Source organism: Hemitrygon akajei, chromosome 8 (assembly GCF_048418815.1).
Source record: "Hemitrygon akajei chromosome 8, sHemAka1.3, whole genome shotgun sequence".
Lineage (NCBI taxonomy): Eukaryota > Metazoa > Chordata > Chondrichthyes > Myliobatiformes > Dasyatidae > Hemitrygon > Hemitrygon akajei.
In genome coordinates, this window is record NC_133131.1 from 166,036,666 (window position 1) to 166,062,697 (window position 26,032).

General features: G+C 42.6%; 1 protein-coding gene across 1 annotated transcript; it reads left to right on the plus strand.

Annotated features, from left to right (window-relative positions):
* Positions 1–17,250: 17,250 nt before the first annotated feature.
* Positions 17,251–23,127, plus strand: cyp8b1.1 (cytochrome P450 family 8 subfamily B member 1, tandem duplicate 1). The gene has a single exon (XM_073055009.1). The coding sequence runs from the start codon at positions 17,357–17,359 to the stop codon at positions 18,878–18,880; it is 1,524 nt and encodes a 507-aa protein (XP_072911110.1). The 5' UTR covers positions 17,251–17,356; the 3' UTR covers positions 18,881–23,127.
* Positions 23,128–26,032: the final 2,905 nt, after the last annotated feature.

Genomic DNA, 26,032 nt, shown 5'->3' on the forward strand with positions numbered 1-26,032 from the left:
GGCCCTTGTGGCTAAAGGGATCAGGGGGTATGGAGAGAAAGCAGGTACAGGGTTCTGAGTTGGATGATCAGCCATGATCATACCGAATGGCGGTGCAGGCTCGAAGGGCCGAATGGCCTACTCCTGCACCTATTTTCTATGTTTCTATAAAAGAGCCAACGGCTCCATGGGGGCAAAATGAGCAATATGAGTCAGGAACCAGTCCCATTTGATGTCTAATTCTTGGTGTTAGATATGATCTATGACAAAATTTCAAGTGTATATACTGATGATTTGGATTTTCTGAAGCACCGGCAGCATTATCCCAAATCGCATCCCAGTCTAAGTCTTGTCCCAATTCAGATATGCTCCTATCACAGGCTTTAAATTCCTGAAGTGGGCATATAATTCTGGGAGTTTAATTTATCATAGATATATGACACTATCTCTCCTGGAGCACTCTGTATCCAATTTAAAATGGGATGGTCCTTTAAATCTAACCCCCAGGGAACCCTGTAGGCTTTACAAGCTGATCTTACTCTAAAGTAGAATAAAAGAGAGTGTTTATCAATATTATATTGAGATACCAGTTCTTGAAAGCTAAGGATAGTACTTGCCCCATTAATATCTTGAAGAGTTGTAATACCTTTATCTTCCCAAGTTCTGTTAGTGAATGGTTTCCCCCAGATAGAAGATAATTATTGTTCCATAATGGAGATGATTTGCACCATATGCTTTTAATTTTTCTGCTGCTCTAAACACTTGTAGCATATGGGTTAAAATTGGTACAAATCACATTTTTTGGTAGACATACCTATAAGGAGAAAGTCCTTCAATCTTATTGGTGCTATTAGCTCTTGTTCTATATTTTTCCATGAGGAAACTTTATCCTCCTCCATCCAATAGCTAAAACATTTTAATACAAATGCCCAGTGATACAATTTAAAATTTGGACATGCCAATCCCCCATCCAACTTTTTGAATTGTAGAGCTGACCACTTTATATTGGGTTGTTTACCATTCCAAACATAGCATTGTAGTAAGGAGTCCAGTTTTTGTCAATATTCTGCTGGAGGTGCAAATGGGATTCTTGAGCGATAAAATTAATGTGGGGTAAGATGTTAATTTTAATTACCGATATATGGGCTAGGACTGATGCTGGCAGGTGTCCCCATCTATTAATATCTTCTTCTATTTTTTTCAAAATTAAAGAGTAATTTGTTTGAGCCATAGACGATCGAGAAGTATTAACTTTAATACCCAAGTAGAGGACCTCATTTGTAACATTAATCTGGGGAGGGAGAGACACCTTACTCTTATCTGTATTAATCAAGATCAGTGCTTATTTTGACGAATTAACTTTGTACCCTGAAAGAAATCCAAATTGCTCCAGTGTTTTTAAAACATAGGGGAGAGTTTGTTGAACATTTGCCATATAAACTAGTGTGTCATCTGAATAAAGTGATATCGAGTGCGATGTTGTACCTATTGTAATAGGGGAGATCTGAGGAGAGTTTCTAATTAAATGTGCAAGCGGTCAATAGATATAGTAAAAATGAAAGGAGACAAAGGGTCCCCTTGTCATGTGCCCCATCCTTTGTCAAATAACTCTGAGAAACCTCCTCCCACACATACCCGGGCTGAGGGATTAGCATACAGTGTTTGAATCATATTAATAAATTTATCGCTGAACCTAAATTCTTTTAGAATTCTCCAAAAATATGGCCTTTCAAGGTGATCGAATGCTTTTTCAGCATCTAGAAATAGCAGGCCACAGGCAGGCGGGATTTTAAGTGTTGCACTCAGTATGTGTGAGAGCTGGCGAATATTATCAGATGCGAGATGTCCCCTGATAAAGCCCGTTTGATCTGGGCTAATTATTTTCCCAACTACTGTCTCGAGACTACTGGCTAAGACTTTGGAAAATATCTTGAGGTCAGCATTTATCAAGAAGATTGGACGGTGACTGGCACACTCCAAGGGGTCCTTACTGGGCTTAGGTATAACTGTGATCAGGGCTGTGTTTAGATCTCTATGGAAAAGAGAGGCAAAAGTAAATATCCTACTGCTGGCAAATTATGCTGGAGAGGTAGTAATGGGGTCAAAGAAATGGCAGATGAACTGAATAGTTATTTTGCAACAGTCTTCACTGTGAAAGACGCTAGCAGTATGCCGGAAGTTTGAGGGTGTCGGGGACAGCAGTGTGTGAAATTGTCATTACCAAGGAGGAGGTTCTTGGGAAACTGAAAGGTCTAAAGGTGATGAGTCACCTGGACTAGATGGTCTACACCTAGGGTTCTGAAAGAGGTAGCTGAAGAGATTGCAGAGGCATTAGTAATGATCTTTCATGAATCAATTCATTCTGGCATGTTTGAGGAGGAATGGAATATTACAAATGTCACTCCACTCTTCAAAAAGGGAGAGAGGCTGAAGAAAGGAAATTATAGGCCATTTAGTCTGGCCTCGGTGGTTGCGAAGATGTTGGAGTCAGTTGTTAAGGATGTGGTTTTGGGGTACTTGGAGGCACATGATAGAATAGGCCATAGTCAGCATGGTCTTCTTAAGGGAAAATCTGCTGGAATTCTTTGAAGGAATAAGAAACAGGATAGACAAATGAGAATCAGTGGATGTTGTGTACTTGGATTTTCAGAAGGCCTATGACAAGGTGCCATACATGAGGCTGCTTAACAAGTTAAGAGCCCATGGTATTACAGGAAAGATACTAGCATGGATAGAGCATTGGTTGATTGGCAGGTGGCAAAGACTGGAAATAAAGGGACTCTTCTCTGCTCGGCTGAAGGTGACTAGTGGTGTTCCACAGGGGTCTGTGTTGTGACTGCTTCTTTTTACATAATATGTCAATGATTTGGAATTGATGGTTTTCTGCCCAGATTTGCAGATGATACGAAGATAGGTGGAGGGCAGGTAGTTTTGAGGAAGTAGAGAGGCTGCAGAAGGACTTAGACAGATTAGGAGAATGGGTAAAGAAGTGGCAGATGGAATACAGTGTTGGGAAGTGTATGATCCTGTACTTTGGTAGAAGAAATAAAAGCATAGGCTACTTTCTAAATGGAGAGAAAATTCAAAAATCTTAAGTGCCAAGGGACTTGGGGGTCCTTATGCAGAAGTCCCTAAAGCTTAATTTGCAAGTTGAGTCCATGGTGAGGAAGCCATTCATTTTGAGAGGACTAGAATATAAAAGCAAGGATGTAACGTTGAGGCTTTATAAAGCACTGGTGATGTCTTACTTGGAGAATTGTGAGTAGTTTTTGGTCCCTTTGTCCCAGGGTAGTGTTATGAGTGATGAACAGACCTGATGGACAATGGGGTACAGAGTTAACCATTCCCCTCCTGAGAACCACAAACTATTACTGTTGCTATGCTGACCATGAGAAAGAGAGACAGAAAAACAAGCAAGAACATCAGGGACAAATAAGAGAGAGGGGAAAACTGCTGATTAACCGTATTGTGACTCCTTTTTGAATTATTTACTGTTTCGCTGCAAGGACAAGAGTTTGCTCATAAACATTCCTCAGTGGACTGAAGGAGTGGCCTTATTTGATGGACACAGTCATTCAGGAGTGATGGATAGCTGAGTCCCCGTGAGTAGGGATAAAAGACAGGTCTGGAGAGACACCCTCCAGACACGCCAGTGGACACTGACTGAGTGTTGGAACCCACAAGAAAGGTGGGGGCTTCGGAGACAGAACTAGGAGATCGGTCAGTAAAGCTCACAGTGTTAAAGCAGGGCAGGTGGCGACTTATGTGTGTGTCCACTCATGCCAGAGCGACGAGTCCACCACAGAAGAACGGTCTAGCAGAAGGATGGAGAGGTCATAACTGAATGATCACACCGATACAACGGATTAAGAAAGCAAAGGAAGGTTTGCCTGACTGTAGCTGTTACATCTCGCTCGCGCTCCCTCTCTCTCTCTCTCCCTCTCCAACGATTACAATACAACAACCATAACTACATCAGCACTTATGAACTGAACTGAACTTGATACTTTTCTATGACAACTTATTTACCCCTAGACATCAATAGAGCTTGTTTATTATTGATTATTATTATTCCTACACTTTTAGGTTTATTACTGCTAACTTGTTTTATATGTATATTTGCATTATTGATATGGTTTTGCTTATTTTTATTAATAAACACCTTTAGTTTGGTACCACCAGACTCCAACGGATTCTTCTTTCTCTGCTGGTTAGACACCCAGTTATGGGGTACGTAACAGTAGAAATAGCAAATAAGAGAGAGTATAATTTTAGGAGTTTGTGGAAAACTATATGGCAGATGTCAGGAGGTTAATTTTTACCCAGAGTGGTGGGTACATAAATTTGCTGCCAAGGTAGTGATAGAAGCAGGTAAATTACAGACATTTAAGAGACTTTCAGATAGGCACATGGATGAAAGAAAATTTAGAGCTATGCGGAAGGAAAGGGTTAGATTGATCTTGGAGTAGTTAAAAGGTCAGCAAATAATATGAATTGAAGGGCCTGTATAGTGTTGTACTGTTCTATGTTCTAACTCCCACTATTCTCCTTCTTTTTCAATCTTTTTATTAAGTTTCCAATAAACAATATTAATACTAACACATAGAGATCAGGAATACATTAATAACGGTTAATATGTAGAAACACATATTCCAAGTAACAAATGGAGTCTAACCTCCCAATCTCTTAGTAATTAACCATGAAAAAGATAATTATAATTATTTAAAAAAAGAGAAAAAGAGGGAAAAACCCAAACTAAAACAAACTAACCTAAAAAAAAAACAAAGATTGGACTGCCATAATTCATCGGTTAAAATAATACTTTGTCATTTAACTCTGCTCCGCTATCCATAAAAAAATACTGAAAAAAGGATTCAGAAAGGGTTAACTTACATCATATGGAAATATTGAATAAATGGCTTCCAAGTTTCTTCAAATTTAACCGAGGGGTCCCTAGTACTGCTCCTAATATTTTCCAAATTTAAACATGCAATCGTTTGGGAAAACCATTGAAATGTGGTAGGTGGATTGGAATCTTTCCATTTAAATAAAATCGATCTTCTGGTTATTAATGTCACAAAAGCAATTAAATGTGGTGCAGAAGGATGGGACGGAGAAGAGGAGAGCTGCTGTCATTGGAGACTCTATAGTCAGGGGAGCAGACAAGAGATTTTGTGAACGTGAGAAGGAAACCCACATGGTTTGTTGCCTCCCAGGTGCCGGGGTCTGGGATGTCTCTGACCGGGTGCATGACATCCTGGTACGAGAGGGAAAGCAACCAGAAGTCATGATACATGTTGGGACCAACAACATAGGCAGCAAGAAGGATGAGGTCCTGAAGTGTGAGTTTTGGGAACTAGGCAGAAGGCTGAAGAACAGGACCTCAAGGGTGGTGTTCTCAGGATTGCTGCCAGTGCTACGTGATAGTGATGGTAAGGATTGGAGGAGATGGCAGTTGAATGCATGGCTGAGGAGTTGGTGCAGGGGGCAGGGTTTTAGATTTTTGGACCATTGGGATCTATTCTGGGGAAGGTGGGACCTGTACAGATTGGATGGGTTGCACCTGAACTCGAGGGGGAGCAATATCCTTGCTGGTAGGTTTGCTAGCATGGTTCGGGAGGGTTTAAACTAATTTGCAAGGGGGATGGGACCCAGAGCGATAGAGCAGTGAAAGAAGTGCATGGAGTAAAGCCACATCTAACGTATAGAGAGTCTTTGAGGAAAGAGCAGCAGAATAAAGGGTATAAAGGTAGTAAGGTAGAAGGGCTAAAGTGTGTGTACTTCAATGCAAGAAGCATCAGGAACAAAGGTGATGAACTGAGAGCTTGGATACATACATGGAATTATGATGTAGTGGCCATTACGGAGACTTGGCTGGCACCAGGGCAGGAATGGATTCTCAATATTCCTGGATTTCAGTGCTTTAAAAGGGATGGGGGGGGGGGGAAGGGGAGGAGGGGTGGCATTACTGGTCAGGGATACTATTACAGCTGCAGAAAGGGTGGGTAATGTAGCAGGATCCTCTTTTGAGTCAGTATGGGTGGAAGTCAGGAACAGGAAGGGAGCAGTTACTCTACTGGGGGTATTCTATAGGCCCCCTGGTAGCAGCAGAGATACCGAGAAGCAGATTGGGAGGCAGATTTTGGAAAGGTGCAAAAATAACAGGGTTGTTATCATGGATGACTTTAACTTCCCTAATATTGATTGGCACTTGATTAGTTCCAAGGGTTTAGATGGGACAGAGTTTGTTAAGTGTGTCCAGGATGGATTCCTGTCACAGTATGTTGACAGGCCGACTAGGGGGAATGCCATACTAGATCTAGTATTTGGTAACGAACCAGGTCAGGTAACAGATCTGTCAGTGGGTGAGCATCTGGGGGGACAGTGATCACCGCTCCCTGATCTTTAGCATTATCATGGAAAAGGATAGAATCAGAAAGGACAGGAAAATTTTTAATTGGGGAAGGGCAAATTATGAGGCTATAAGGCTAGAACTTGCGGGTGTGAATTGGGATGATGTTTTTGCGGGGAATTGTACTATGGACATGTGGTCGATGTTTAAGGATCTCTTGCAGGATGTTAGGGATAAGCTAGACTGGACTGCCAACACAGATGCCTTGTGCAGGAAGGCACAGAGTCGACTGTACTTCCTAAGAAGGTTGGCGTCATTCAATGTCTGTAGTGAGATGCTGAAGATGTTCTATAGGTCAGTTGTGGAGAGCGCCCTCTTCTTTGTGGTGGCGTGTTGGGGAGGAAGCATTAAGAAGAGGGACGCCTCACGTCTTAATAAGCTGGTAAGGAAGGCGGGCTCTGTCGTGGGCAAAGTACTGGAGAGTTTAACATCGGTAGCTGAGCGAAGGGCGCTGAGTAGGCTACGGTCAATTATGGATAACTCTGAACATCCTCTACATAGCACCATCCAGAGACAGAGAAGCAGTTTCAGCGACAGGTTACTATCGATGCAATGCTCCTCAGACAGGATGAAGAGGTCAATACTCCCCAATGCCATTAGGCTTTACAATTCTACCGCCAGGACTTAAGAACTTTTTAAAAGCTATTATTAATGCTTTTTGAGATAGTGATTTAGATGCATATCATATTTTTTACTGAGTTAAGTATTGTATGTAATTAGTTTTGCTACAACAAGTGTATGGGACATTGGAAAAAAAGTTGAATTTCCCCATGGGGATGAATAAAGTATCTATCTATCTATCTATCTATCTATCTAAATTTGTCCCGGTGAGGAAGATAAAGAATGGTAGGGTGAAGGAACCATGGGTGACAAGTGAAGTGGAAAATCTAGTCAGGTGGAATAAGGCAGCATACATGAGGTTTAGGAAGCAAGGATCAGTTGGGTCTATTGAGGAATATAGGGTAGCAAGAAAGGAGCTTAAGAAGGGGCTAAGAAGAGCAAGAAGGGGGCATGAGAAGGCCTTGGCGAGTAGGGTAAAGGAAAACCCCAAGGCTATCTTCAATTATGTGAAGAACAAAAGGATGACAGGAGAGAAGGTAGGACCGATTAGAGATAAAAGTGGGAAGATGTGCCTGGAGGCTGTGGAAGTGAGCGAGGTCCTCAATGAATTCTTCTCTTCAGTATTCACCACTGAGCGGGAACTTGATGACGGTGAGGACAATATGAATGAGGTTGATGTTCTGGAGCATGTTGATATTAAGGGAGAGGAGGTGTTGGGGTTGTTAAAATACATTAGGACGGATAAGTCCCCGGGGCCTGATAGAATATTCCTCAGGCTGCTCCACGAGGCAAGGGAAGAAATTGCTGAACCTCTGGCTAGGATCTTTATGTCCTCGTTGTCCACGGGAATGGTACCGGAGGATTGGAGGGAGGCGAATGTTGTCCCCTTGTTCAGAAAAGGTAGCAGGGATAGTCCAGGTAATTATAGACCAGTGAGCCTTACGTCTGTGGTGGGAAAGCTGTTGGAAAAGATTCTTCGAGATAGGATCTATGGGCATTTAGAGAATCATGGTCTGATCAGGGACAGTCAGCATGTCTTTGTGAAGGGCAGATTGTGCCTAACAAACCTGATAGAGTTCTTTGAGGATGTGACCAGGCATATGGATGAGGGTAGTGCAGTGGATGTGATCTACATGGATTTTAGTAAGGCATTTGACAAGGTTCCACATGGTAGGCTTATTCAGAAAGTCAGAAGGCATGGGATCCAGGGAAGTTTGGCCAGGCAGATTGGCTTGCCTGCAGAAGGCAGAGGGTCGTGGTGGAGGGAGTACATTCAGATTGGAGGGTTGTGACTAGTGGTGTCCCACAAGGATCTGTTCTGGGACCTCTACTTATTGTGATTTTTATTAACGACCTGGATGTGGGGGTAGAAGGGTGGGTTGGCAAGTTTGCAGATGACACAAAGGTTGGTGGTGTTGTAGATGGTGTAGAGGATTGTTGAAGATTGCAGAGAGACATTGATAGGATGCAGAAGTGGGCCGAGAAGTGGCAGATGGAGTTCAACCCGGAGAAGTGTGAGGTGGTACACTTTGGAAGGACAAACTCCAAGGCAGTGTACAAAGTAAATGGCAGGATACTTGGTAGTGTGGAGGAGCAGAGGGATCTGGGGGTACATGTCCACAGATCCCTGAAAGTTGCCTCACAGGTAGATAGGGTAGTTAAGAAAGCTTATGGGGTGTTAGCTTTCATAAGTCGAGGGATAGAGTTCAAGAGACACGATGTAATGATGCAGCTCTATAAAACTCTAGCTAGGCCACTCTTGGAGTACTGTGGCCAGTTCTGGTGGCCTCACTATAGGAAGGATGTGGAAGCATTGGAAAGGGTACAGAGGAGATTTACCAGGATGCTGCCTGGTTTAGAGAATATGGATCATGATCAGAGATTAAGGGAGCTAGGGCTTTACTCTTTGGAGAGAAGGAGGATGAGAGGAGACATAATAGAGGTGTACAAGATATTAAGAGGAATAGACAGAGTGGACAGCCAGCGCCTCTTCCCCAGAGCACCACTGCTTAGTACAAGAGGACATGGCTTTAAGGTAAGGGGAGGAAAGTTCAAGGGGGATATTAGAGGAAGGTTTTTCACTTAGAGAGTGGTTGGTGCGTGGAATGCACTGCCTGAGTCAGTGGTGGAGGCAGATACACTAGTGAAGTTTGAGAGACTACTAGACAGGTATAAGGAGGAATTTAAGGTGGGGGGTTATATGGGAGGCAGGGTTTGAGGGTCGGCACAACATTGTGGGCCGAAGGACCTGTAATGTGCTGTACTATGCTATGTTCTATGTTCTAAATGAGAAGCTGATGAGGTTAAATGACTAGAGTCTATCACTGGTAGTCCAAAGATTGCAGTAATAGGATGAGGTTTTAATCAACACACAGAACTGCTGAAATAATATCAAAAATATCTTTCCAATATTTTCTTAACAGAGGGCATGACCAGAACATATGTGTCAAAGAAGCTACTTCAGGATTACATCTATCACAAACAGGGTTTATATGATGGTAAAAACGTGCTAACTTACCCTTGGACATATGAGCCCTATGAACCACCTTAAATTGTATCAAAGTATGTCTGGCACACATTGATGAAGTATTAACTAGTTTAAGAATTTTCTCCCATTCCTCTGTAGATAAAGGTATTTGAAGTTCTCTTTCCCACTCATTCTTAATTTTATCAGAAGTACCTAGACATATTTTCATAATCAAATCATAAATAATTGCTATTAAACTCTTCTGAAAGGGGTTTAAACCCAAAAAGATTTCTGTAACTTCGATTGGATGTGATATCAGAAAGGTAGGTAAAGCAGCATTCAGCAAGTTTCTAATCTGTAGATATCTGAAAAGGTGTGATCTAGGCAAATTATATTTATTAGACAACTGTTCAAAAGACATAAAACAATCATCCATAAATAAATCATGAAAACAATTTATTCCTCTTGTTTTCCATAACAAAAAGGCTTGATCAATTCTAGATGGTTGGAAAAAAAAGTTAGATATGATAGAGCTTACACGAGGAAATCTGCAGATGCTGGAAATTCAAACAACACACACAAAATGCTGGTGGAACACAGCAGGCCAGGCAGCATCTATAGGAGAAGCTCTGTCGATGTTTCGGCCTGACGAAGGGTCTCGGCCCAAAACGTCGACAGCGCTTCTCCTATAGATGCTGCCTGGCCTGCTGCGTTCCACCAGCATTTTGTGTGTGTTATATGATAGAGCTTGACAGGATAAATTTATTCAATCCAAAAAATTTATGAAATTGAAACCATATTTGTATTGTATGTTTAACTATTGGATTTATCATTTGTTTATTCTGTTTAGTAAATACAAAGGGAAGCCCAGGTCCTAAAATAGAAGCCAATGAAAACCCCTGTACAGACTCCTGCTCGAGATTCATCCATCGTGGAGATTGAGTTTCATCCAACTCTTGTGTCCAAAATGTTAAATATCGAATATTAATTGCCCAGAAATAAAATCTAAGATTCAGCAGAGCCAAACTGCCTTCCTTTTTGATTTCTGTAAATATTTCTTACTTAACCTGGGATTTCTATATTGCCATATATATGAAGAAATTTTAGAATCGATAGTATCAAAAAAAGATTTAGGAATAAAAATTGATACTGTCTGAAATAGATACAGAAACTTAGGTAAAATAAACATCTTAATAGCATTAATTCTACCGATCAAAGATAAAGACAGTGGGGACCATTTAGTAACAGTTGTTTAACATGATCAATTAAAGGTAAAAAAATTAACTTTAAGTATGTCCTTATACTTCTTAGTCATTTTAACCCCCAAATAAGTAAAATAATCAGTAGCCAATCTAAATGGTAATTTTCTATAAATAGGGATTTGCATATTTAATGGGCAAAGCACACTCTTATCAAGATTCAATTTATACCCAGAAAAACTACTAAATTGGGCAAGTAGAGTTATTACTGCAGAAATGGATTTCTCTGTGTTAGAAATATATAATAACAGGTCATCTGCATATAATGTTATTTTATGCATCTCATTCCCACGAATAATGCCGAATATATTGGGTGAATCACAAATAGCAATTGCCAAGGGCTCCAGGGCAATATCAAATAATAAAGGACTTAACGGACAGCCCTGTCTAGTACCTCGAAAAAGCCTTAAAAAGGGGATCTCTGATTATTGGTAAATATGGCAGCCAAGGGTGTATGATATAATAGTTTAATCCAAGATATAAATATTGAACTGAAATTTAATTTCTCAAGTATATTAAATAAATATTCCCATTCAAGTCTATCAAACGCCTTCTCGGCGTCAAGCGAAATAACACATTCTGAAGTATTGGATGAAGTAGTGTATACAATGTTCATTAACCTCCTAACGTTAAAATGTGAATAACGATTTTTAAAATCCTGTTTGATCCTCAGAAATAATCTGAGGCAATACCTTCTCTAATCTAATTGCTAATATTTTGGAAAAGATTTTAGAATCCACACTCAACTAAGATTTAGGCCTATATGATGTACATTCAGTGAGATTTTTATCTTTTTTAGGAATTAAGGAAATTGATGCTTCATAAAAGGATTGTGGTAATTTACCTACTAATAAAGCATCTTTTAAAACTTTACATAACCAGGGAGAGAGTAAATCTGAAAAGATCTTTAAAAATTCAACTATATAACCATTTGGACCGGGTGCTTTACCTGAGTTTATCAAAAAAAAATTGCCTTCTTTATTTCCTCTTCAGTAATGGTTGCATCTAATACTAAACGTTCATTAACTGGTAATTCCGGAAAATTTAGTTTCCTTAAAAATTCATTCATTATAGTGGTCTCATCAGGAAATTCTGATTGATACAAATTAGTATAAAATTCTTAAAAAGATTTGTTAATTTCATCATGACTAACCATCAAGACACCATCCCATCTACGAACTTTATTAATCTGACATTTTGCCAAAGCTGCTTTCAATTGATTAACCAACAATTTATTTGATTTATCATCATGTATATAGAATTGACTCCTAGATTTAAGTCATTGGTTTTCAATCGGCAATGTTAATAACAAACTATGTTGCATCTGAAGTTCAACTCTCTCTTTATAAAGCTCCAAATTACGAGCAATGGAATATTTTTTATCAATATCTTTAACCTTATCAGCCAATGCACATATCTCATTATTAATTGTATTCTCTTCTTCGAGTGCTTTCAACTTACACTTCTCCTTCAGCATTATTTCCAATGCAGCAAATCTTTTATCGTTTTTTATCAAGTTTTTCATCCAGTTTTTCATCCAATACAGCGAATCTTTTATCCAATAAGTTCAAAATAGCTTGTAAAGTAAGTTGAGGCTATGTTAAAAACACAAAATGCTGGCAGAACTCAGCAGGCCAGACAGCATCTATGGGAGGAGGTAGTGACGACGTTTCGGGCTGAAACCCTTCATCAGGAATGAAGTAACATGGGATGGTCAAGGGGGGATAAGAAGTGGGGGGAGAGATAAAGTAGAGAGCTAGGAAGTGATAGGTTGGAGGGAAATGGGCTAGGGGGAAGGTGGAGAATTATGGGAAATAAAAGAGAAAGACAGGTAGGGCTGGGGGGGGGGGGGGAGATTATAGTGAAGGGGGAAAAAAGAGAGAGAAAGAGAACCAGACTGAAATAATAGATAGGGATGGGGGTAGGGGGGGCAGGGGTATCAACGGAGGTCTGTGAGTTGGATGTTCATGCCAGCAGGTAGGAGGCTACCCAGGCGGGAGATAAGGTATTGCTCCATCGACCTGCGCGCGGCCTCATTTTGACAGTAGAGGAGGCCATGGACAGACATATCGGAATGGGAATGGTCTGTGGAATTGAAGTGTGTGGCCACAGGGAGATCCCGCCACTGCTGGAGGACTGAGCGCCGGTGTTCGGCGAAACGGTCTCCCAGTCTGCAGTGGGTCTCCCCAATGTATAAATGGTCACATTGGGAGCACCGGATACAGTATATCACCCCGGTTGACTTGCAGGTGAAGTGGTGCCTCACCTGAAAGGACTGTCTGGGGCCTGGGATGGTGGTGAGGGAAGAAGTGTGGGGGCAGGTGTAGCACTTCTTCCGTTTGCAGGGATGAGTGCCCAGAGGGAAGTCGGTGGGGAGGGATGGGGGGGAATGAATGGACAAGGGAGTTGCGTAGGGAGCGATCCCTGTGGAAAGCCGAGAGTGGGGGTAGGGGAAGATGTGGCTGGTGGTGGGAGCACGTAGGAGGTGGCGGAAGTTACGGAGGATTATACGTTGGATCTGTAGGCTGGTAGGGTGATAGGTGAGGACCAGGGGGACTCTATCCCTGGTGGGCTGGCAGGGGGATGGGGTGAGGGCAGAGGTGCGTGAAATACGGGAGACGCGATGGAGGGCAGAGTTGATAGTGGACGAAGGGAAGCCCCTTTCTTTAAAAGAGGAAGACATCTCCTTTGTCCTAGAATGTAAGGCCTCATCCTGTGAGCAGATGCGGCGGAGGCGGAGGAATTGAGAGGAAGCGATAGCATTTTTGCAGGAGACAGGGTGGGAGGAGGAATAGTCTAGGAGGCTGTGTTGGTTGGTCTTCTTTCTTCCCATTTCCATTGCCGGTTTCTTTGCCTTCAGCTAATGCCTTTCTTGTTCTGGAAGTCATTTCCATCAATTAAACTTCAAATTTCAAACATATAAAGATGTTAAAGACACTTTGATACATATAATAAAGTGGAGATTAGGACATTGAAAAAGGATTGAAGCAGAGCCAAAAATGCGACCTATTCCATTTAGCGCCACTAAGAGTCTCCCTAACTCCCTCTAATCTCGATGTTATGGTCTCTCAACTGTTTGTCTAATATGGGACCTTTTAAAGGCCTTCATGAGATCCATGCAGGCAACATTAATAAGGATGGCTTCATCAATCTATGTTGCCACTCTGAAAAGCCATTTTTATTTGTGCAGTGTGCAAGGATAACATGCTTTTATTTAATGCCTTTAATGTTGGAAAGCCTTATTTACACGAAGGGAGGTGCCTGGAACTTGCTGCCCCAGAGGTGGTGTAACCAAATTGGATAGCAGCATTTAAGAAGCACTTAGGGGCACAACAGTGCCTTTATTTCATGAGGAGCATCAAGAAAGCTCACCTCGATGACAGCTTTTACAATTTTATTGGCTAGGAGAGCCATTTTGCATAAATGGAAGGACTCTAATCCACCTACTGTTTTTTTATTAGCTTGCCTCCATTATGTCTTGTCTAAGTTCAGAGAAAATAAGAAGTCGGACATTTGATACATCCTTTAAATTTGAAGAAACTTGGTGACCATTTATTCAATATTTTCATATGGTTTGATTCATTGCTCTTCCAGTTACTTTCTTGAAATTTTGGATTTAATCAGAAAGTTTCTCTTTTTTCTTGCTTTTACTCTCAGTATGGGCTGCCCAGTCCCTTTTTTTCTTGTTTTTTTGTTTATAGAGAATAGTGTTTTTTCATGTATATAAAGATGATAAAAGTTTCCTTATCTTTTTTCTTCTTTTCATGGAATAATAAGAGGAGAATTGATTATCTTATTTTTATTATATACTATTAGATTAATACTATGTATGATCTTGATAATGTTTATGAATTGTTATCGATATAGATATTTGAGATAATTCTCCTCTTGTTCTGGCTTCTGACTGGCTTCTACAGTTATATTAAAAGCAAGAGGATAGTGAGGGATAAAATTGGTCCCTTAGAGAATCAGGGTGGTCAGCTATGTGTGGAGCCGAGGGAGATGGGAGAGATTTTGAACGATTTCTTCTCTTCGGTATTCACTAAGGAGAAGGATATTGAATGGTGTAAGGTGTGGGAAACAAGTAAGGAAGTTATGGAACCTATGACAATTAAAGAGGTGGAAGTACTGGCGCTTTTAAGAAATTTAAAAGTGGATGAATCTCCGGGTCCTGACCGGATATTCCCCAGGACCTTGAGGGAAGTTTGTGTAGAGATAGCAGGAGCTCTGACGGAGATCTTTCAGATGTCATTAGAAACGGGGATTGTGCCGGAGGATTGGCGTATTGCTCATGTGGTTCCATTGTTTAAAAAGGGTTCTAGAAGTAAGCCTGGCAATTATAGACCTGTCAGTTTGACATCAGTGGTGGGTAAATTAATGGAAAGTATTCTTAGAGATAGTATTTATAATTATCTGGCTGGACAGGATCTAATTAGGAGTAGCCAGCATGGATTTGTGCGTGGAAGGTCATGTTTGACAAACCTTATTGAATTTTTTGAAGTAGTTACGAGGAATGTTGACGAGGGTAAGGCAGTGGATGTAGTCTATATGGACTTCAGCAAGGCCTTTGACAAAGTTCCACATGGAAGGTTAGTTAAGAAGGTTCAGTCGTTAGGTATTAATGCTGGAGTAATAAAATGGATTCAACAGTGGCTAGATGGGAGATGCCAGAGAGTAGTGGTGGATAATTGTTTATCGGGATGGAGGCCGGTGACTAGCGGGGTGCCTCAGGGATCTGTTTTGGGCCCAATGTTGTTTGTAATATACATAAATGATCTGGATGATGGGGTGGTAAATTGGATTAGTAAGTATGCTGATGATACTAAGGTAGGAGGTGTTGTGGATAATGAGGTGGGTTTTCAAAGCTTGCAGGGAGATTTATGCCGGTTAGAAGAATGGGCTGAACGTTGGCAGATGGAGTTTAATGCTGAGAAGTGTGAGGTTCTACATTTTGGCAGGAATAATCCAAATAGAACATACAGGGTAAATGGTAGGGCATTGAGGAATGCAGTGGAACAGAGAGATCTAGGAATAACAGTGCATAGTTCCCTGAAGGTGGAGTCTCATGTAGATAGGGTGGTGATGAAGGCTTTTGGAACGCTGGCCTTTATAAATCAGAGCATTGAGTACAGAAGTTGGGATGTAATGTTAAAATTGTACAAGGCATTGGTAAGGCCAAATTTGGAATATTGTGTACAGTTCTGGTCACCGAATTATAGGAAAGATATCAATAAATTAGAGAGAGTGCAGAGATGATTTACTAGGATGTTACCTGGGTTTCAGCACTTAAGTTACAGAGAAAGGTTGAACAAGTTAGGTCTCTATTCATTGGAGCGTAGAAGGTTGAGGGGGGATTTGATGGAGGTATTTAAAATGTTGAGAGGGATAGATAGAGTTGACGTGAATAGGCTGTTTCCATTGAGAGTAGGGGAGATTCAAACGAGAGGACATGATTTGAGAGTTAGGGGGCAAAAGTTTAAGGGAAACACGAGGGGGTATTTCTTTACTCAGAGAGTGATAGCTGTGTGGAATGAGCTTCCTGTAGAAGTAGTAGAGGCCAGTTCAGTTGTGTCATTTAAGGTAAAATTGGATAGGTATATGGATAGGAAAGGAGTGGAGGGTTATGGGCTGAGTGCGGGTAGGTGGGACTAGGTGAGATTAAGAGTTCGGCACGGACTAGGAGGGCCGGAATGGCCTGTTTCCGTGCTGTGATTGTTATATGGTTATATGTTTGTATATATATACTTTTTTAATTAATAAAAAGATTGATAAAGAAAGAAAGCTCACCTCTGTCCCAGGATATTGACAGACTTTTACTGCTGTACCATTGAGAGCATACTCACCAACTGCATCTCAGTGTGGTATGACAATTGTCCCGTATCGGACCACAAAGCACTCCAGCATGTGGTGAAAACTGCCCAGCGGATTATTGGCACCCAATTGCCCACCATTGAGAACATCTACCATAAACGATGCCTGGGCAGGGTGAACAGCATTATCAAGGATGCATCTCACCCTAACCATGGTTTTTTTACTGTCCTCCCATCCAGTAGGTGCTACAGGAGCCTCTGCTCCCGCACCAGCAGACTCAGGAAGAGCTTCTTCCCTGTGGCTCTGACCCTGCTGAACCTCATATCACAGCGCTAAGCAGTATTGCATCCATATTGTACTGTGTTAGTACTTTTATATTTGTGTGCTGTAGCACTTTTTATTCACAATTATTTTTTTCATTTTTAGAATCTTTTTATTGATACATAATCTTCTACAGCTATAAAATGATACAAAACTTCAACAAGTTGATATATATACAATTAATAAAGCTGAAGAAAAAAACTTATCAAAAAGAATAATATATGGTAATGAAAAAAAGTGTTATTTTGTAAATAACACTATTCTTTTGCACTTCTGGATAGATGCTAATTGCATTTCATTGGCTTTGTATCTGTACTTGGCACAATGACAATAAAGTTTAATCTAATATTCTAATGTAATATGAATGGACCAATAGAGACCAGACGGGATTCGTTTGATCTGTTCCCAACTGTTACCCAATGCGGTATCTCTTGAGTTAATAATTGACCAGAAGTGACGCAGTTATCTGACACTTAACAACTCCTCACACCACCACGGGTTTGAGAACAGTAGTTTGGCACTTTGAGGAGTCAGATTCTTCCAACCATGTCTTACGTGCTGCTTATTCCTTTAAGCCTGGTAATCATTCTCATTGTTCTCCTTTACTTCCTGGGCGCTTTTAGAAGGAGGGGACCGAACGAGCCGCCTCTGGATACCGGCTACCTGCCATGGTTAGGTCACGTCCTGTCTTTCCGAAGGAACACAAAGCAGTTATTGCAGGAGATGCAGAAAAAGTACGGGGATATCTTCACAATCCAGATAGCCGGCTGTTATACTACATTCCTGATGGACCCGCTATCCTACGGAGCTGTGGTAAAGGCGTCGAGATCGAAAATAGACTTTGAAAAGTTTGCAGTTGAATTGGTTGAAAGGGTATTCGGTTATCGCGCCCAACAAAATGACCACAAACTGCTGGAGGCAGTAAGTAACAAATACCTTATGGGGGACGGTTTGGTTGATCTGACCCAAGCCATGATGATGAATCTACAGAAACTGATGCTTCACAGGATTGCGGACAGTTCCAGAGAATGGAAGCAAGATGGACTGTTCAAATACTGCTACAATATAGTATTCAGGGCGGGCTACCTCTCTCTGTTCGGTAACGAACCAACCAAGGGAGATCAGGAACATGCTAATAAACTGGACCGAGAAAACTCGGACCAACTCTACTACGAGTTCAGGAAATACGACCGGCTGTTTCCCAGGCTCGCTTACGCTGTGCTCCCGCCCAGGCAAAAGCTGGAAGCCGAGAGACTCAAGAGGCTGTTCTGGAGCCTTCTCTCTGTGCAGAAAGTGAGAAACCGGGAACAGATCAGCAGCTGGGTGTCGGAGCGCCTGCGCCAGATGGAAGAACAAGGAACAATCGAGTATATGCAGAACCGCTACATGTTCCTGCTGCTCTGGGCGTCTCAGGGAAACACCGGCCCTTCGGCTTTCTGGCTCCTCTTAAGCCTTTGCCGTAGTCCCAAAGCCTTGAACGCGGTGCGAGCCGAAGTGGACGAGCTGCTGGCGCAGACCGGCCAGCGAGCAACGGCGGACGGGCCACTGATCAACCTGACCAGGGATATGCTGCAGAAGACTCCGGTGCTGGACAGTGCCGTGGAGGAGAGCCTGCGTATGTTCACCGCTCCGCTACTGTGCAGGGCGGTGACGGAGGACATTGAGCTGCCCATGGCTGACGGCCAGCGCTACTTGCTGCGGAAAGGGGACCGGGTGGCTATTTTCCCTAACATCTCGCCACAGATGGACCAGGAGGTGCATCCGCGGCCGCACACCTTCCAGTTCGACCGTTTCCTCAACGCGGACGGGACAAAGAAGACTGACTTCTACAAGAGGGGCCAGAAGCTGAAGTACTACAACATGCCATGGGGAGCTGGCGTCAGTATGTGTCCCGGTCGCTTCTTCGCCACCAACGAACTAAAACAGTTTGTTTTCCTCATGCTCTGCTACTTCGACTTCGAGCTGCTGAACCCCGAGGAGGATGAGCCGCCCATTGACAGTAGCCGCTGGGGGTTTGGCGTGATGCAGCCTACTTACGATGTCCAGTTTAGATACCGCTTCAGGTTTTAAACGCATACACCCGTTCTGCTTACTCAAGTTAACACATAAAACTCAAAACCACTAACCACTGGTACTTTAATAAAAAGAAAGATTGATAAACTTATGAATATGGAGGGAATGAATGAGTAGTGAATTAAGAGAGATATCCATATTGGCCGCTGGATGTTCCGGGGTTTCGATGTTTCAAAACGGGCAAGGGAGGGATTACTAATCAGGGATAATATCACAGCTGCAGAGAGGTGTGAGTTCTGGAGGGATTGTCTACTAAATCTGTGTGGGTGGAAGTCAGAAACGGGGAGGGAGCACTCTATTAGTATTCTATAAACTCCTAACAGCAACAAGAGACGCTGACAGGCAGATTGGGAGGCCGATTTTTGAAAGGGGCACATACATAATAAGGTTGTTATCATGGGTGACTACAACTTCCCTAATATTGATTGGCACCCCTCCTTAATGCAAAAGTTGTAAATAGGACAGAATTTGTTAGGCGTATAGTCAAGCCACTAGAGGAGATGCCCTACTGGATCTGGCACTAGGCAATAAATTGGTTTGGTGTCAGATTTCTCTGTAGGTGAGAATTTTGGAAATAGAGACCACTACTTCCTGGCCTAATGATAGCCTTGGAGATGGATAGAAGCAACTGGTATAGGAAAGTATTTAATTGGGGGAGGGAAAATTATGATGCTATTAGGCAAGAACTTAGGATCATAAATTGGGAACAGATGTACTCAGGGAAATGCACAACAGAAATATGGAGGTTGTTTAGGGAGTACTTGCATTGGGTTCTGAATAGGTTTGTCCCATTAGGGCAAGGAAAGGACCCTACAGCAAAGGAACCATGGTTGATAAGAAATGTGAAACATCTAGTCATCAGGAGGAAGAAAGAAGCATACTTAAGGTTTATGAGGCAGAGCTCTAGGAAATTACAAGATAGCCAAGGAGGTGCTGAAGAATGGGAGAACTAGAATGGGGCTTCAGAAGACTTTGGTGAGTAGGATTAAGGAAAACCCCAAGGCATACTACACATACACAATGGACAGGAGGATGACTAGAGTGAGGGTAGGACTGATCAGGGATAAAAGAGGATACATACCTGGAGCTGGAGGAGGTAGATATTTCTTAATGAATACTTTGCTTCAGTATCCACCAGTGAGAGAGACCTTGATGTTTATAAGGTCAGTGTAAAACAAGCTGATACGCTAGAATATGTTGATGTTAAGAAAGAGAATGTGCTGGCAGCTTTGAGAAATATTAGGATAGATAAGTCCTCAGGGCTGAATGGGAGGTGAGAGAAGAGATTCCCACATCTTTGGTGATGATCATTGTGTCAATAGACAATAGGTGCAGGAGTAGGCCATTCAGCCCTTCTAGCCAGCACCGCCATTCACTGTGATCATGGCTGATCATACACAACCAGTACCCCGTTCCTGCCCTCTCCCCATATTCCTTGTCCCCGCTCTCTATAAGAACTCTATCTAACTCTCTCTTGAAAGCATCCAGAGACTTGGCCTCCACTGCCTTCTGGGGCAGAGCATTCCACATATCCACCACTCTCTGGGTGAAAAAGTTTTTCTGCATCTCTGTTCTAAATGGCCTACCCCTTATTCTTAAACTGTGGCCTCTAGTTCTGGACTCACCCATCAGCAGGAACATGCTTCCTGCCTCCAGTGTGTCCAATCCTTTAATAATCTTATATGTCCTGTTACGTACCCCGTAACTGGGTCACTTACCAGCAAAGATAGAGAGGTCCGTTGAAGTCTGATGGCACTATTTTTAACAGTATTTATTGATAAAATACACAAAAATAATATCAATGCAAACATACAGATAATATACATCATCAATACTAAATCTAAAAGCGCGGGTATAATAATAATCAATAAGAAATAGCTCTATCGTTGTCTAGGGGATAATGAATTGTCCGATGGAAATATAAAAGTCACTCAAGTTCATTCAAGCTGCAGCTTTTGGTTGGAGAGAGAGACGGAGGTTTAGAACTTGCCCGTTTTCCGTTTTATGATGTTGATCCTTCAAAATGGCATCGGTGGTGATCTCTTCCTTAGCTAAGCCGCCTTCCGTGGTAGGGCCTCAATCCCGGGGCAACGGGAAAGGACACACGTGGGCCCTCCACCGGCTGTCGCTATTAAACGCTGTCACGGGATTTCTAGCGTTTCTCCTGGTGCGTGTGTAGGGCTGTTCCCCAGTCCCTCTTTTATCCTGACTCACAGGGTCTCAGATGTCAATCAGGGTGGAATGATGCCATCCCCCCAACCAGCCCACGTTGCCTGAGGGCCTCCATGAAGTACAGTACTCAATACACAATTCCGTCTCCAAAAGACAATGACCTGTTCCGTGGCTTTGTATCACCAGGGCTAGGACATTCCAAACGTCTCTCTCTCATTTCCTGGGTCTCCTGACCTGACTTAATAGCGATCTTGCGATTCTCAAAAAGGAGGGGGGGGGGCACAGGCGTAACAGTCCTCACTTACCACAGGAGTAGTACCACAAGACTGGATGATGGAAAATGTTAATAAGGAGGTAGGGATAATCCTAGAAATTATTATCAGTGAATATTACATCAGTGATGGGCAAACTGTTGGAGAGGATTATTAGAAGCAAGATTTATGAGCATTTGGAGAAGCATGGTCTGATTACAGATAGCGTTGCTTTGTGAGGGGCAGGTCATGCTTCACCAACCTGATTGAATTCCTTGGGGAAATGACAAAACAAGCTGATGAAGGAAGGTGAGTGGATGTGGTGTATATGGATTTTAGGCATTTGACAAAGTTCCTCATGGTAGGCTCATTCAGAGAATCAGGAGGTGTGGAATCCAGGGAAACTCAGCTGCTTGGATTCAGAATTTGCATGCCCACAGATGATAGCAGATGAAACATATTCTGCCTGGAGATTGGTGACCAGTGGTGTTCTCAGGGATTTTTTTCTGGAACCTATGCTCTTTGACATATTTATGAATGGCTTGGTTGAGGAAGTGGAACAGTGGGTTAGTAAGTTTGCAGATGCCACAAAGGTTGCTGGCATTGTGGAGAGTGTAGAAGGCCATTGTAGACTTCAACAGGACTTTGATGGGATGCAGACCTTGGCTGAGAAGTGGCAGATGGAGTTCAGTCCAGAAAAGCTTGAGGGTTGAAATTGAAGGCAGAGTACAGGGTTAATAGCAGGATTCTTAGCCTCAAATTTTCCACACAAGATGATAGAATTGTTAAGATTTATAGTTAGCCTTCATTAGCGGGAGATTGAGTTCAAGAGCCTTAAGGTAATGTATAGTAGCTTTTCTTTTTGAAGGGAAGCAGGATGAGAGGTGACTTGATAGAAGTGTATAAAAGGATAAGAGGTATAGATTGAATGGACAACTAGAGATTTTTTCAAGGGTGGAAATGACTAATACAAGGGGGCCTAATTTTAAGATGATTGGAGAGGGGGTGTCTGAGGTAGATTTTATACAGGATGTGTGAAACACTTTGCTGGGGTGGTGATAGAGATAGATACATTAGAGACATTTAGATAGATAGATAGATAGATACTTTATTCATCCCCATGGGGAAATTCAACTTTTTTTTCCAATGTCCCATACACTTGTTATAGCAAAACTAATTACATACATAATTAAGAGACTATCAGATAGCCACATGATGAAAGAAAAATGGAGGGTTATGTGGGAGGGAAGGGCTAGATTGATCTTACAGTAGGGTAAATGGTTGGCATAGCATCATGGGCCGAAGGGAATATGGAGTGCCATATAATTTGTGTTTGACCTCATTGTTGCAGTAGAGAAGGTCAAGACCAGACAGGTTGGTGATAGAATGGGCAGGGGAATTGCAATGACATGCACCCAGAAGCTGGAAAGAGCTGTTGTAGTCAGAGTACAGGTTCTGTGCAAAATAGTCGCTTTGTCAGTACTTTGACTCACCAGTGTAGAGAAGGCCAGATCTGGAGCACCAAGTGCAGAAGATGAGTTTGGGGCAGGTGCAGATGAATCTCTGGCTTATTTAGATGGCCAGTTTAGGTCCTCAGGTGGTGGTGACTAAGGAGCTGAAGAGATACCACATATGGTTACAGGGGAAAGTTGCTGGAGACTGGGAAGAGTAGTTGAATGGATGAGAGCAGACAAAAAACTTAGAGAGATTCATCCCTGCAGAAAGCAAGGTAGTGTTGAAGTGAGGAAAATGTGATTGGTGATAGGATGTCTGATTAACTAATAATTGTACTAACCAGCAAAAATAAACAATTAAAATAAACTGTTGATATTTTCTTTATATTCTAGCCTCAATAGCCCACCTTTTCAAATTCTTTTAATGACTTTACATGAGAATTCTAGAATAACAAAATTGCCACATATTGAATCCAAATTCCTTAAACACAAGCAGAACATTCCTTGCACACTTTTAAGGTCACTTACAAGAAATGGTGTTCTCATTCTAAGACAGCCTTAAAACCATAGAAGTTCAAAGAAACAGTTTTACTTATAGAAGAACTTTGCATCAAATTCAGGTTTCTAGTATCTGCAGTTATTTTGATTTTTAAGAGCATGAGTTTGCACTGCTAGATTTGTTAAGAAGAGACCAAAGTTAAATGAGAGCAGAAATTATAGTCATACAAAACAGAGAGGTCTTTTGGCCCACCATTTCCATGTTCATATGGAGTATCAATCCATACAAATCCCATTTACCAGTCCCTGGACTGTAACCTTCTACTGTTTGAAGATTCAAGTGCTCATTGTGAGAGTCTCTGTCTCCACCATTCATTCAGACATAGTGATTCATGTTTGCAGACACAAGCAACTTCATATCTCAGAATGTGGAGCAACACACAAAAAGCTGGAGGAATTCAGCAGGTCAGGCAACATCTATGGAGGGAAATGGGCAGTTGACAGCACATGTCAAGACATTTCATCTGGTTGAAAGGTAGAGGTGAGATAGCCAGTATAAAAAGATGGATGGAATGAGTGGAATAAAAGCTAACATGGATTTGGAATTGGTTTGCCCACAGAAGACAGAGGGTGGTTGTAGATGGAACATATTCTACTTGGAGGTCAGTGATCAATGGTGTTCCTCAGTGATCTGTTCTGGACCCCTGCTCTTTATGATTTTTATAAATGACCTGGATAAGGAAGTGGAAGTTTGCAGATTGCATGAAGATTGGTGGTGGTGTGGATAGTGTAGAAAAAAGGGATGCAGATGCAGAGTAGAGCAGAGTTGAACTGAGACGTGACAGATGGAGTTCAATCTGGAAGAGTGTGAAGTGATTCACTTTGGAAGGTCAAACTTCAAGGCAGTGCAAAGTAAACAGCAGGATTCTTGGCAGTGTGGAGAAACATAATTAACAGAAACAGTGTGATCACAGGATCATCGCAGCAGGAGGAGGAGCGAGGGGTTTGGGAGAGCGCTGAGTGCTGGGAAGGAGCTGAGGTGAGTGTGCTTTAAAAGGTGTGGAGGGCAACTGAAGGGTTAAACAGAGTGTTGATTAGTGGGATTGAGTACGAGATAATTGGCAGGGACAAATAAAAGGAGGGGAAACTGAAGCGGAGCAGCCAGTGTGTGAGTGGCTCAGGGTAGGAGTGGAGCTTTGAGGCCTTGGCAGGCAGAGGCAGAGGCAGAGGCAGAGGCAGAGGCAGAGGCAGAGGCAGAGGCAGAGGCAGAGGCAGAGCTTGCTCCCAGTGAGGTAAGGCTGGGTAAGTTCCTTTAATTAATTTAATTTACTTAGGAGTAGGTAATGGAGGCAGCAGTTAGGGCAGTCGAGTGCTCTGTATGCAGTATGTGGGAAGTCAGGGACAACACAGCTGTCTCTGATGACTACACCTGTAACAGGTGCATCCAGCTGCAGCTCCCTGCACTCAGGAGGAGTTAGGGAACTGGAGCTGGATGAACTTTGGATCATTTGTGAGGCAGAGGCAGAAATAGACAGGAGTTCCAGGGAGACAGTCACCCCTAAAAGTCAGGAGTCAGGTAGCTGGGTGACTGTCAAGAGAGGGAAGGGGAATAGACAGAAAGAGCAGAGCATCCTGTGACTGTTCCCATCAACAATAAGTATGCTGTTTTGGATACTGTTGGTGGAGATGACCTACCAGGGACAAGTTGCAGTGGTTGCGTCTCTGGCACCAAGACTGGACCCTCAGCTCAGGAAGGAGGGAAAAGAGGAGAGCAGTAGTGATAGGGGATTCAAGCAACACACACTAAATGCTGGTGGAACGCAGTAGGCCAGGCAGCATCTATAGGAAGAAGCACTGTGGATGTTTCTATGTAAATGAGGTGGAGGATAAATGCGTGGTTGAGGGATTGGAGCAGGGGGCAGGGTTTCAGATTTCTGGATCATTGGGACCTCTTTCGGGGTGGGTGTGACCTGTACAAAAAGGATGGGTTGCACTTGAATCCCGGGGGACCAATATCCTGCTGGGCAGGTTTGATAGAGCTGTTGGGGAGGGTTTAAACTAGTTTGGCAGCGGGGAGGGAATCAGAATGTGAGTGCAGGGATTAAGGTAGAAGGACAAGGGCATGATGCTATGAGTTCTGAGTTGATGAGGAAGGACAGGCAGGGGACAGAACATGATTGTAGCCAGTTAAAGAGGTTGAAATGTGTCTATTTCAATGCTGGGAGTATTAGGAACAAGGAGGATGAACTTAGAGCATGGATTAGTACGTGGAACTACGATGTTATGGCCGTTACTGAAACTTGGTTGGAGAAAGAGCAGGATTGGATGGTGCAGATCCTGGGGTTCAGGTGTTTTAAAAGGAATAGGATGGGAGGTAGGAAAGGGGGGTGGAGTGGCATTGCTGGTCAGGGATAGTATCACGGCTATAGAAAGAGAGGACATTGCAGAAGGAGTGTCCACGGCGTCAGTCTGGGTGGAAGTCAGAAATAGGAAGGGATCGATCACTGTGCTGGGAGTAGTGTATAGGCCCCCAAATAGCCTTCGGGACACCAAGGAGCAGATAAGCAGGCAGATTTTAGAATGGAGCAGGAAATACAGGGTGATTTCAACTTCCCTCATATTGACTGGCACCTCCTGAGTGCAAGGCGGATGGATGGGGCTGAATTTGTCAGGTGTGTTCAAGAAGGATTCCTGACACAGTATGTGGACCGGCCGACGAGAGGAGAGGCCATACTGGATCTAGTTCTGGGTAATGAACCTGGCCAGGTGACAGA

Coding starts and splice junctions, on each gene's coding strand:
- cyp8b1.1 (XM_073055009.1), top strand. CDS start 17,357: ATGTCTTACGTGCTGCTTATTCCTTTAAGCCTGGTAATCATTCTCATT.